Below are 13,930 nucleotides of genomic sequence, written 5' to 3' on the forward strand. Positions count from 1 at the left end.
GTAAAGCCACTACACAACATGTTATTAATTTATTAGGCCTATGTGGTCTAAAAAGGAATGAAAATACAATCCACTTTTATAGACAATATGTGACTCGTTTCAGGAAACTAGGCGTATGTCGCACGTCATTACTTCACAGGAGAGGCAATTGAACGTAAACATTTATTTTTTATCAAAATGAATTTTTGGGCAGAAATGCCTTCTGGAACATGTCAACTTTCATGTGCCTTAATAACAAACGTGTATGCCATCTGTAAATACAATTTTTGTTTTATTACCAGCCTAGTTGGTTTAGCCACGGAAAAAGTCAGGAACCTTCCCACTAGGCATGATTGGCTGAAATAATGGATGGGCTGAACATGCCAAGAGATTAGTTCGGATTGGTCTGCCTTGTAGCACGCTTGGGCTCGCTAGCTAACATTGCTGGTGGGCTCGCTAGCTAACGTTACGTGTATGATCTCTGTAGTAATATTATTCATATCTCAGAGCCATTTGCATTGCTAGTTATAGCCTAATGTTAGCTAGCTAGCTAACATAGAACCTAGTTGGTTAACTTTAGCTACCTGCAGATTCATGCAGTGTAGTAACATTATGAGTTGGGATTATGGTTAATTGTTTAGCTAGCTAGCTAGCTAAACAAAAGACTCCACCATGCAAGTAACCATTTCACTGTACTGTTTACACCTTCTGTATCCTGTGCATGTGACAAATACCCTTAGATTTTATTTGATATAGTGTGTGTTTACCAGAGACGGCAATGTGAAGATCAACATGACCTGCACCAAAATCCAATTAGGATATAATGTTAGGCCAAAGAGACAGTGTCCGAGTTCTAAAATTATCAGATAGAATGCCCTGCTTTTACTTCGTCACACTCACAACCGTAAGCTATTTTCTGTAATCAGCTTGTCATTAACTTGTAAATAAGGATCTTGTTGTGAGTTCTTTTCTGTAATAATGAATTCAAATTAGCTAATGTTAAGACGTTGTCAGCTATATGATATGGTCATTATTTGAACTGGCTAGCCAGCTAACTTAACATTAGCTAGCTAGCTAACAAGCTAGAAATGAACCAATGACGTCAGTGATCTTCAGGTTGGAGCTCTAGAAAGAGGCTTGAGTTCCCGACTTGGAATTCTGAGTTGGATGACCTTTCATAACGTATTTTCCCAGTCCGATAGTCTTTTTCCGAGTTGAATGCACTGAAGTCTGAGATTTCCCAGTTCCGAGTTTCCAGTTGTTTTGAACGCGGCAGAAGTCATGCTGGATTGACAGCATGGCCAATGTATTCAACCTTTGCTGTTGCGTGTGAATGTTTATCCTTTTAAGCTTGGAAAAAATACCCTTTCACACACATGTTTTAAATCCTTAAACCCAGACTTGGATCACACACCCTCTCCACCGAATAGGAGGCAGGGGAAGCTTTGCAATGCTTGCAGTTAGCCATTGATTCCTTCCAAACCACTTATTGTTGAAATTGCGATTTCCAACTTGTTGTGTAATGTTTATGTCCAATGGCCGATGAGCACCGATACGTTTTATCCATAGTTTCTCTTCATACGACAAGGATTGAAAAGGTTTTGCCAGTATATTGTCGATGTGATTCATGATGATGACTGCTTGTCTAGCTTGCAAGCTAAGATTGTGAAAGTATTATGTTGACATGATCAGTCCAATCAAAGCTAGCTGTAATTTGACATTATTTTATTTGTGGTTAATGACCTCGAGCCTTCTTGGACGGGCATTTCTAATGTAAATCTATGGCAACACCCAAGGGGTCTTGAACTGCCTAGCTCTCCCTGTAGATTCGGCAGTGACCTAGGGTCCCCATGAGTGACAGAACACTGAGTCAATCACGGCGCAACTAGAGAAGATTACCAATGCCTACGCTCTGTATTTTTGCTGGCTGCCCCTCCACCACAGAAAGCACTGAGCTAGGCTGAAACACCTGCATTTTGTAGCTGCCTTACTCAAGAAGGAGACCGTGTTCGTATGCGGCTTTATTAACCTCTATGGGATCGGCTAACGTGCGCTAATGTGATTAGCATGACTGTTGTAAGTAACAGCAAACTTTCCAGGACATAGACATGTCTTATATTGGCAGAAAGCTTACATTCTTGTTAATCTAACTGCACTGTCCAATTTACAATAGCTATTACAGTGAAAAAATACCATGCTATTGTTTGAGGAGAGTGCACAACAAAAAAAAACTTGTTAAGGCAACTGGTTTGATACATTCACCTCTGAAGGTAAATAATGTACTTACATTCAGTAATCTTGCCCTGATTTGTCATCCTGAGGGTCCCAGAGATAAAATGTAGCATAGTTTTGTTTATTAAAATATTTGTATATTCAAATGTAGGAACTGGGTTCTACAGTTTGAACCCTTGCTGTCTCTGGCTTCACACCCACCCCGCCATCTAGATGTGTGAAAGTTAGTGTATAAGCTAATGAACCATCATATATGACATTCCTGGGAGTGTGTAAACTTACATTTTGTATTACCATATCAGTTTTGTATGTTCTCTATAGGTATGTACTTCAAAATGTATCAATTGACCAATTCGACACATTTCGGCAGACTTGATACAAAATAGTCCGGTATATATTGCAATGCTTCACTGGATCAATCTGAAACTTTGCACACACACTGCTGCCATCTATTGGCCAAAATCTAAATTGCGCCTAAATTGCAATATTATATTGTGGCCTTTCTCTTGCATTTCAAAGATGATGAAAAAAAAGAAAACACATGTTTTTTTTGTTAGTATTATCTTTTACCAGATCTAATGTGTTATATTCTCCTACATTAATTTCACATTTCCACAAACTTCAAAGTGTTTCCTTTCAAATGGTATCAAGAATATACATATCCTTGCTTCAGGTCCTGAGCTACAGGCAGTTAGATTTGGATATGTCATTTTAGGCGAAACTAAAAAGTATATATATATACATATATATGTATGTATATATACTTTTTTTGTGCCTGTTTTGCATGTTATTTTGGCATTAATTTGTGTCACATATCAGTTTGCAAACAATGTAAAAAAATTTTTTACAAAAATCCTTGAGTTAAACTCTTAAGGATCGGACCCTTTCTTTCAATTTTTGCCTAAAATGACATACCCAAATCTAACTGCCTGTAGCTCAGGACCTGAAGCAAGGATATGCATATTATTGATACCATTTGAAAGGAAACACTTTGAAGTTTGTGGAAATGTGAAATTAATGTAGGAGAATATAACACATTAGATCTGGTAAAAGATAATACAAACAAAAAAACATGATTTATATTTTTTTTATTTTTTCATCATCTTTGAAATGCAAGAGAAAGGCCACAATATAATATTGAAGTTTAGGCGCAATTTAGATGTTGGCCAATAGATGGCAGCAGTGTGTGTGCAAAGTTTCAGATTGATCCAGTGAAGCATTGCAATACTGGACTATTTTGTATCAAGTCTGCCCAAATGTGCCGAATTGGTCAATTGATACATTTTGAAGTACATAACTATAGAGAACATACAAAAATTATATATATATATATATATATATTATTTCTAAACAGGTGGTGCTCAACCAGTTGCCACTGGTTGTACAATGTATAGATTTTGTTTGACTCGATAAAAACAAATTTAAAGAATAAATAAAGTGCCCGAGATCTATTATTTAACTGATTAATAAAATAAAATAAATACTTACTTTAGTAATTTTTTTTATCTCTTCAGATGGAAAAACAGGTTTTTTATTAAGTTGAACATGTGCTCTTTATGACAGAATGTTAAAGGTGCACTATGCAGAAATCTGGTTGCTAAAATTCTAATAGTTTGCCTAATTTCAGTTTATGTGACAAAACAAGTAGTCTAGTGTAGAGAATCATTGTACCATCTAAACCGCTGTGAAATATATTTTCCATAACACAAAATATTGTATTTTCAGCTGTTTGAAGTTGGTGTACAAAACTGAAAGTAAAAGATGCAAAAACGAAACTTAAGAACGAGAAGCATAGACATAGCACACATAGAACAGATCTACTACTTCTTAAACTTGCTTTCAATGAGAATGACAGATCTCACATTTCTATGTGAATTTGGTTCGGGTCACCCAAAAAGTTACATATTGTCTTATTCTGTTGACAAAATAATCGATGCTTGGCAGCCGTTTGAAAAATAAAACAAAATCATGCTCTTTCGTCCATAATAATCTCATCATTATTGTAGTCTATACACTGAGTACATTAAGAACACCTGCTCTTTCCATGACATATACTCTGACCAGGTGAATCCAGGTGAAAGCTATGATCCCTTATTTATTTCACTTGTTAAATCCACTTCAGTCAGTGTAGATGAAGGGGAGGACACAGGTTAAAGAAGGATTTTTAAGCCTTGACACAATTGAAACATGGCTTGTGTATGTGTGCCATTCAGAGGGTGAAGGGGCAAGACAAAATATTTAATTGCCTTTGAACGGGGTATGGTAGTAAGTGCCAGGCACACCGGTTTGTGTCAAGAACTGCAACGCTGCTGGGTTTTCACGCTCAACCTTTTGACGCATATGATCACATATTTGTCCCTGCAGCGTACCATCGCAAATATGTGATTGGAACAGTAGCAACAGAATGTATGATGCAACAAACGCTTCTAAACAGCATTGTTGTCTGAAAAGCATCTAAACAATGTTTGGTACTGATGGAAAATAAAGGTCTTCACAACTGTTATGATGAGTTTCTCGGGTATCAAGTATATAATAATAATAATAATAATATGCCATTTAGCAGACGCTTTTATCCAAAATGACTTACAGTCATGCGTGCATACATTTTTTATTTAATTTTTTTGTGTATGGGTGGTCCCGGGGATCGAACCCACTACCTTGGCGTTACAAGCGCTGTGCTCTACCAGCTGAGCTACAGAGGGTAGGATGTAAGGATATACTTAGACACTTTTGATGGGGAGTTCATATAAGTATTTAATAGGTACCATGGTTCGTTATAACAAAAGACATGGCTCTGCCTCTTGCCATTTCAAACTCCAGAACAAAGACATCCTCTCAGCTTATATACACTCTGTTACACGTTTCTTCACGAACATCTGGTAACCCTCAGTGGGCACTCCCTTCTTTGATGTTATTACCCTTTACCCAAAGTCAGTATATCCTATCCATCAATCATGCTACCATAAACATCAGTAATCTCCTATGACATACTGGAATGTAGACTCTGTGGCACCAAGCCACTTATCTACTAACTCTAACCTGGTCCACAACACTATGAAAACCTCATATCAATAACTCTATTCCTCAATTTCACCTTTTATTGTAAAAGATAAATGCAAACTTCATCGTAAAAGATAAATGCAAACTTCATCATCCAAGCATCACACGGAACACATCCACAGCCAAACTCATTCCATAAACCAGTCTAAATAACAGTTTGCGCTGACAAAAAAACGAAACATTAGTTAGCGACCTAACAGCTAGACTTGTTTACAATGTACCTCATCTCTGGTGAGCACAAGGGAGAAATGTAATATTGTTTAGAAAAGAGATGCGTGTCAGCTAAGCTAACAGCGGCTAAATTCTTTATGATGGAGCCATGTTTGTTTATGTTTGACAAGCGAAAACTCCCTAATCCCAGAATGCCATTAATTATAAGACGCAAATAAGCAAAGTCAAAGTTAACCCTGGTTGCTTCTGTGTGTCGCTCTGGATGGGAGTCTGTTAGATTACTAATGTGATGTAGTTGTTGAGCGTCTTCACTGCAAGTATATTGTATGTTTTAAATATTAAATCAATAAAAAAGTCAGAGATGGCTGCGCCCATTGCCCGAATAAGATCAACTTAGTTTGGCCACTTTGGCAACTCACTTTGGCAGCTCGATATTAGGAAGGCGTTCCTAATGTTTGGTATACTCAATGTACGTGCTCTCTAGCCAACAGCAGATAGCGCTGTTGGCTAGAGCGCATGTGCCAATACCAGAGTGGGCAGACTCGCTATATAACGCTATATAACGATATATAACGCAATATTTTTGTGAGAAAACCATTTAACTTAATTTTGTTATTTTTTAAAACTTTATTTATTTTTATTCGGTACATGGGAATTTAACCACAAAATGTATTTGTATGTGCACTACGTCATCACAGACAGCCTTTTATCTGCAACAAGTCAATTTGATGGAAACAAATCTCTGGTAGGAAAATGCGGGTTTTAGAATATTCACATGAAATCTGTCACCAATTGGATGGAATCAAATCAAATCAAATCAAATTTGATTTGCCACATGCACCGAATACAACAGGTGTAGACATTACCGTGAAATGCTTACCTAACTACTGATACGTAAAGAGTAATATAAGAAGCTGAATTAGTAACCCCTCTAGCCACCCTGTAGACTAGAGCCATATACATAGTGTGACATCGCAAAGGAAGCCTTTGAGTCTTTGAAAAGGGACTTATGCACAATGTTAGATTATATGAGGAATTCTCGTCAGAAATCACTCCATTGTATTTGTATTTGTATTTATTATGGATCCCCATTAGCTGCTGCCAAGGCATCAGCTACTCTTCTTTGGGTCCGGCAATATTAAGGCAGTTATACAATTTTAAAAACATTACAACACGTTCATAACAGATTTCACAACACACTGTGTGCCCTCAGGCCCCTACTCCACTACCACATATCAACAACACAAAGTCCATGTGTACAGTTGAAGTCGGAAGTTTACATACACTTAGGTTGGAGTCATTAAAACTCGTTTTTCAACCACTCCACAAATGTCTTGTTAACAAACTATAGTTTTGGCAAGTCGGTTAGGACATCTACTTTGTGCATGACACAAGTAATTTTTCCAACAATTGTTTACAGACAGATTATTTTACTTATAATTCACTGGATCACAATTCCAGTGGGTCAGAAGTTTAAATACACTAAGTTGACTGTGACTTTAAACTGCTTGGAAAATTCCAGAAAATGATGTCATGGCTTTAGAAGCTTCTGAAAGGCTAATTGACATCATTTGAGTCAATTGGAGGTGTACCTGTGGATGTATTTCAAGGTCTACCTTCAAACTCAGTGCCTCTTTGCTTGACATCATGGGAAAATCAAAAGAAATCAGCCAAGACCTCAGAAAACAATTGTAGACCTTGACAAGTCTGGTTCATCATTGGGAGCAATTTCCAAATGCCTGAAGGTACCACGTTCATCTGTACAAACAATAGTATGCAAGTATAAACACCATGGGACCATGCAGCCGTCATACCGCTCAGGAAGGAGACACGTTCTGTCTCCTAGAGATGAACGTAATTTGGTGCGAAAAGTACAAATCAATCCCAGAACAACAGCAAAGGACCTTGTGAAGATGCTGGAGGAAACAGGTACAAAAGTATCTATATCCACAGTAAAACGAGTCCTATATCGACATAACCTGAAAGGCCGCTCAGCAAGGAAGAAGCCACTGCTCCAAAACAGCCATAAAAAAGCCAGACTACGGTTTGCAACTGCACATGGGGACAAAGATCATACTTTTTGGAGAAATGTCCTCTGGTCTGATGAAACAAAAATAGAACTGTTTGGCCATAATGACCATCGTTATGTTTGGAGGAAAAAGGGGGGCGCTTGCAAGCCGAAGAACATCATCCCAACAGTGAAGCACGGGGGTGGCAGCATCATGCTGTGGGGGTGCTTTGCTGCAGGAGGGACTGGTGCACTTCACAAAATAGATGGCATCATGAGGAAGGAAAATTATGTGGATATATTGAAGCAATACATCAGTCAGGAAGTTAAAGCTTTGGTCACAAATGGGTCTTCCAAATGGACAATGACCCCAAGCATACGTCCAAAGTTGTGGCAAAATGGCTTAAGGACAACAAAGTCAAGGTATTGGAGTGGCCAACCCAAAGCCCTGACCTCAGTCCTATATATAACATTTGTGTGCAAAACTGAAAAAGCGTGTGCGAGCAAGGAGGCCTACGAACCTGACTCAGTTACACCAGCTCTGTCAGGTGGAATGGGCCAAAATTCACCCAACTTATTGTGGGAAGCTTGTGGAAGGCTACCCGAAACGTTTGACCCAAGTTAAAAAATTGAAAGGCAATGGTACCATACTAATTGAGTAACTTCTGACTCACTGGAAATGTGATGAAATAAATAAAAGCTGAAATAAATGATTCTCTCTACTATTATTCTGACATTTCACATTCTTAAAATAAAGTGGTGATCCTAACTGACCTAAGAGAGGGAATTTTTACTAGGATTAAATGTCAGGAATTGTGAAAAACGGTTTAAATGTATTTGGCTAAGGTGTATGGAAACCTCCGACTTCAACTGTATTTCTGGAATATTGTCAGGCATTACATGCATTTAAGCAAACACGCAAATTTGAAATGCATTTGAAATATATTGAAAGAAAAAGTAATCTGTATGTGTTTGATAATGTTTTGGATTTTTTACGCCACCTTTTGATAAACTTAGCTGGGTGTGTTTGTGTGTGTTTCCTACAGTTATAAAGTTTATCAGACAACAGATCTGTTTGATAACCGCTGTGTGTTCTCACGTCATGAAAATAAACCTACACACAAATCATTGAAATGTCATATTTGCTTGAGGGTTTGGCGGTTCCCGTTTCATGTTCTGTTGTTTCTCACTCACTACATAACACATACAATGTACCTCCGAAGCGTTTGTTTTTCTGGGGTTTGGTTTCCTGTTACAGCCCAGAGAGTCTAAGCCATATCCTGTTTGTGTGTGTAGATTCTGGCAGCCCTGAGGCACCTACACTTTAAGAACATCGTCCACTGTGACCTGAAGCCTGAGAATGTCCTGCTGGCCTCTGCCGAGCCCTTCCCCCAGGTACATACAACTGTTATGACACTATCACACACACCATGACTCTCCACGTCAAAGCTAATGTAGAGATCTCTCTCTCTCTCTCTCTCTCTCTCTCTCTCTCTCTCTCTCTCTCTCTCTCTCTCTCTCTCTCTCTCCTCTCTCCCCCCTCTCTCTCCCTCTCTCTATATATATATATATCTATATCTCTCTATATATATATATCTCTCTATATATATCTCTATATCTCTCTATATCTATATATCTATATCTCTCTCTATATATATCTTTATATCTCTCTCTCTATATCTCTCTCTCTCTCTCTCTCTCTCTCTCTCTCTCTCTCTCTCTATATATATATATATATATATATATATCTTTCTCTATATCTCTCTCTAAATATCTCTCTATCTCTCTCTCTATATATATCTCTCTATATATATCTTTATATCTCTCTCTCTATAGTTAGGGGTAAGGGGGGGAATTAACCGTTTCCTGTTGTGTGTGTGGCTCTCACACACACACACTCATTATTCTGAGAAAACCATGGTGGTCACATGGTAAACATACACACACATACAGTGGGCTCCGAAATGATTGACACCATTGATAAAGATGAACAATAATGACTATATTAAATAAATAATTCAAATACTGTGCTATATTTATTGTATACTCAACAAAATGGGTAAAGTACATTATTTTATACTAATACAATTGCTTAGAGAAATAGATTTTGTTTAACAAGTAATACTTTTTTTCTGAGAAAGGTAGGGGTAAAAATTATTGACACCCCTAAAGATTCTTATAAATAAAGTAATCAAACGTTTAGTATTAGGTCTCATGTTCCTGGCATACAATGAATACATCAAGCTTGTGACTCTACGAACTTTCTGGATGCATTTGCAGTTTGTTTTTTGGTTGTGTTTTCAGATTATTTTGTGCCCAATATAAATTAATGGTAAATAAGAATAGAATATGTTTCTAAACACTTCTACATTCATGTGGATGCTACCATAATTGCAGATAATCCTGAATTAATCGTGAATAATGATGGGTGAGAAAGTTTGAGGGTCAAAGATCATACCTCTAAGACATGCTAACCTCCCCTGTTATTGGTAATGGTGAGAGGTTAGCATGTCTTGGAGAAATCAATCATTTCAGACCCCACTGTATATAATACAATATAATATAGAGAGTACCAGAACTGAGTTGATTTGCAGGGGTACGAGGTAATTGAGGTAGCTATGTACATATACTATAGGTAGGAGTAAAGTGACTAGGCAACAGGATAGATAATAGACAACTCCATCTCATACCGAATCAGGCATAACAACAGCACAGCCAAGCCTGCTGATGGGAACAACTCAAAATAGTCTGGCACAACACACACACACTGTGCCCATTTGCTATCCTGGATTAACACACCAGATCTGAGAGTTACGGACATGGCCAGTGACCAGTGATGCCCTGTTACATACAGACAGACCACATTGAAAAAGACACAGGGGTAACACTATACCCCTGTCACACACACACACACTGCTTCCAAGAAAGTGCTCTGGCAGTTATGATAGCGTCAGTCAAAGTCACCTAAGAGAAGCTAGTGGTTGTTTGGACAGCCCTGGGATCCTGAATAGTTAATATAGTCTGGTTCAGGTCAGCAGCACTATACATGTTACAGGGCACGGGTCAACAGACCTGGGACATGATCTCTTCACCCAGCACCACAACAAGACCCAGGATCATGTATAAAACAGTTGGCATATACAGTATGTAGTCCTATGAAATAGGATGGCTTGATGGTGGCATCCAATGCAGCATGCTGGTAATGTTAGTAAGGGAGTTGGTATATCTGGGTCATCTATAAAAGCCAGGTGGTGACCTCTCCCATACAGGGCGTGGCAGAGGTATGTTCAACTTATTTACTAGGCATGTCAAAGTGATGATGGGGTTATGGGATAGTGTTACTCATTTAGTAGAAGAGAGGAGAGTAGGCCATGATGCTGGAACTTACATACTGTAACATGTCATAGCTAACATCAGAACACTGGAGCTGGTCAAGAGGAAGCAGGCCCTATGACGTAGTCTCTCTCTCTCTCTCTCTCTCTCTCTCTCTCTCTCTCTCTCTCTCTCTCTCTCTCTCTCTCTCTCTCTCTCTCTCTCTCTCTCTCTCTCTCTCTCTCTAGGTGAAGCTGTGTGACTTTGGCTTTGCCCGTATAATTGGTGAGAAGTCGTTCAGGCGTTCGGTGGTGGGCACCCCAGCCTACCTTGCCCCAGAGGTGCTGCTCAACCAGGGTTATAACCGCTCCCTGGACATGTGGTCTGTAGGAGTCATCATGTACGTCAGCCTCAGTGGCACCTTCCCCTTCAACGAGGACGAGGACATCAACGACCAGATCCACAACGCTGCCTTCATGTACCCACCTAACCCCTGGAAACAGATTTCACCTGACGGTAAGACACACACACTTGTACTCATGCATGACAAATGCAAGTGTCTTACTCAATCATGGGTAAGTATATCTAAATGTCCATATTATTATGACATACACGTACAGTTCACATACTGTTCTCACCTGTGTGCCTGTGTTCCTCTTCAGCCACTGACCTGATCAACAACCTGCTCCAGGTGAAGATGAGGAAACGCTACAGCGTGGACAAGAGCCTCAGTCACTCCTATCTACAGGTACGCTAGTCAACAGAAGCACGGCAGCTATACAAAAGTCCATTACCTACAGTGGAGACACCAGAGACACAAGGCCCCCTAACTGACTTATTTCTCATGTTTCTCTCCATCCTCAAACCTCTCATCTCATCCTCTTCCCTCCTTCCATGCTCTTCTCTTCTTCCCCCTCCTCCCATCAACCCTCCCTCCCTCCCTCCTCTCCTCTCCAGGACTACCAGACATGGTTGGATCTGAGGGAGCTGGAGACCAAGCTGGGTGAGCGCTACATCACCCATGAGAGTGACGACTGCCGCTGGCAGATGTTTGCCCGCGAACACACACTTCCCTATCCGGCCCACCTGGTGCCCCCTTTGCCTGCGCTCGGGTCTGACGATGAGGCCAGGGAGGACGCAGACATGCAGGGGCTCACCGAGAGGGTCAGCATACTCTGAGAACCAGCAGAACCAGGACCCACGAGGGCCCAAGGGACTCAGACTGACCCAGGGAAGAGGAGGGGAGTGTGGGGAGCGAGTAGAGAGAGAGAGGGGCTGGCTGGATGGATGGAGGTCTGGAGAGTGGGGAGGGTGAGGCTTGGAGGTTTAGCTGTAGAACAGCGCCTTCTATAGCGATGATCCCGCTCCTATCCGTCTACTAATGGTGTCCACTCTGGCCCAAGCCTGTCCAATCTCCAGACCCCATCCTTGACCCCTCTCTCATCGGTCCAGCTTAGCTCTTCAACCCATGAACTCTTTGAGTGTAAGAGACTGCTCTTCTGTATCCCACACGGACATGCTGTACTGTATCCAGTGGTGTCAGGGGATGTGTATCTCAGAAACCCGGGGAAGCACAGGAATCCCATGCTTATTGTCACAGAGAGAGAGAGAGAGAGAGAGAGAGAGAGAGAGAGAGAGAGAGAGAGAGAGAGAGAGAGAGAGAGAGAGAGAGAGAGAGAGAGAGAGAGAGAGAGAGAGAGAGAGAGAGAGAGAGAGAGAGAGAGAGAGAGAGAGAGAGAGAGAGAGAGAGAGAGAGAGAACATTAAGGCCTCGATCAATCCACTTATGCATGACTTACATCCACCCATAAACAAAACCTTATGAACCGTTCCTTTTTATTTTATTTTCATTGAATGTGATGACTGGAAGCGCCCTGCCTGTACTGGCAGACCTGTTTGCTGCAGACCGGAAAGAGTTTAATGGAGACAAAGGAGTCATTTAGTACCTGTAAGTGGTAGATAAAGGGCTTATAACTGTAGGCAACAGACCAGTGCTAGTGGGCTGTCATCGTTTCAGAGGAAATCTGCTGTTCAAACGACAACAAAGAAAACAAAGCCAGAGATAGATGTAGCAATCAAAGATTGCACCTTTAATCTGTCCTCTGATACTGTCCTAGTTGGTGCAACACCATTATTGATAATTACTTATTAGTTAAGACTGAAGACTGCTCATCATCGGAAGTGCTAATTGTGAATTGGTGATGGTGATTCGAGGGTGTCCTAGACCTGTAGACATACACTGTTACAATGAAGGCAATGTGGACATTTTCTGAATAGTTTGTCATGGACACCATTAAACACCAATGGACAGTGGGGAAAATGCTATTGCTCTTTTAGTTATAGTAGAAAGACAATGAACTGCCCATCTCTGGAGTCAATTTTAATGTATGGGAGGAGGGCTATGATATTGATTACTGACTATGAACCTAGCATGTCAACATGTTGGATGTCCATGTGAAGTAGATTTGTCTAGAAGAAAAGCATAGTTATGAAGGAATATTATGTACATGTATAACCATATCTTTATGTAGTGTAATCAATGTATGCTTGGAGAATGTAAACCTATGGAAGATCCCAGCATTTATATATAACATCAGTACAAACCTTGACATACAATATTTCATCTGTGTCATTTATTCAGCGCGTTGCCTCGTGAACATTGAGATGGAAGATTAGGGGGAAATATGGAAGACTAGGGAGAAGTATAGGAGGAAATAACTATGGTGATTATCCATACCACTCATATCTATATAAAATCGCATCCTAGCGCATACATTTTCATGACATGCATCAGTCATGCTCATCAGGCATTACCTGCTCAGAATTCACACTGGAACATATACACTATGTGGATTGAATGACAGATTGAGTGAGAAATATACAGAGAGAGCATGATAGGACTCAGGCCTTTATGGTAGAGTGGCCAGATGGAAGCCACTCCTCAGTAAAAGGCACATGACAGCCCGCTTGGAGTTTCCCAAAAGGCACCTAAAGGACTCTCAGACCATGAGAAACAAGATTCTCTGGTCTGATGAAGCCAAGATTGAACTCTCTGGCTTGAATGGCAAGCGTCACGTCTTTAGGAAACCTGGCACCATCCCTACGGTGAAGCATGGTGGTGGCAGCATCATGCTGTGGGGATGTTTTTTAGCAGCAGAGACTGGGAGAC

General features: G+C 40.2%; 1 protein-coding gene across 1 annotated transcript in view; it reads left to right on the forward strand.

Annotated features, from left to right (window-relative positions):
• Positions 1 to 13,375, forward strand: part of LOC311114885 (serine/threonine-protein kinase D2-like) — a 29,166-nt gene extending 15,791 nt beyond the window's left edge. Inside the window, exons 13-16 of the mRNA XM_084190112.1 lie at positions 8,747 to 8,845; positions 11,011 to 11,278; positions 11,425 to 11,510; positions 11,720 to 13,375. Of these exons, the coding sequence (XP_084046238.1) occupies positions 8,747 to 8,845; positions 11,011 to 11,278; positions 11,425 to 11,510; positions 11,720 to 11,941 (675 nt within the window). The 3' untranslated portion in view covers positions 11,942 to 13,375. The remainder of the gene's footprint in view (positions 1 to 8,746; positions 8,846 to 11,010; positions 11,279 to 11,424; positions 11,511 to 11,719) is intronic.
• Positions 13,376 to 13,930: the final 555 nt, after the last annotated feature.

This window comes from Coregonus lavaretus (genome assembly GCF_964263955.1).
Source record: "Coregonus lavaretus genome assembly, contig: HAP1_SCAFFOLD_5195, whole genome shotgun sequence".
NCBI lineage: Eukaryota > Metazoa > Chordata > Actinopteri > Salmoniformes > Salmonidae > Coregonus > Coregonus lavaretus.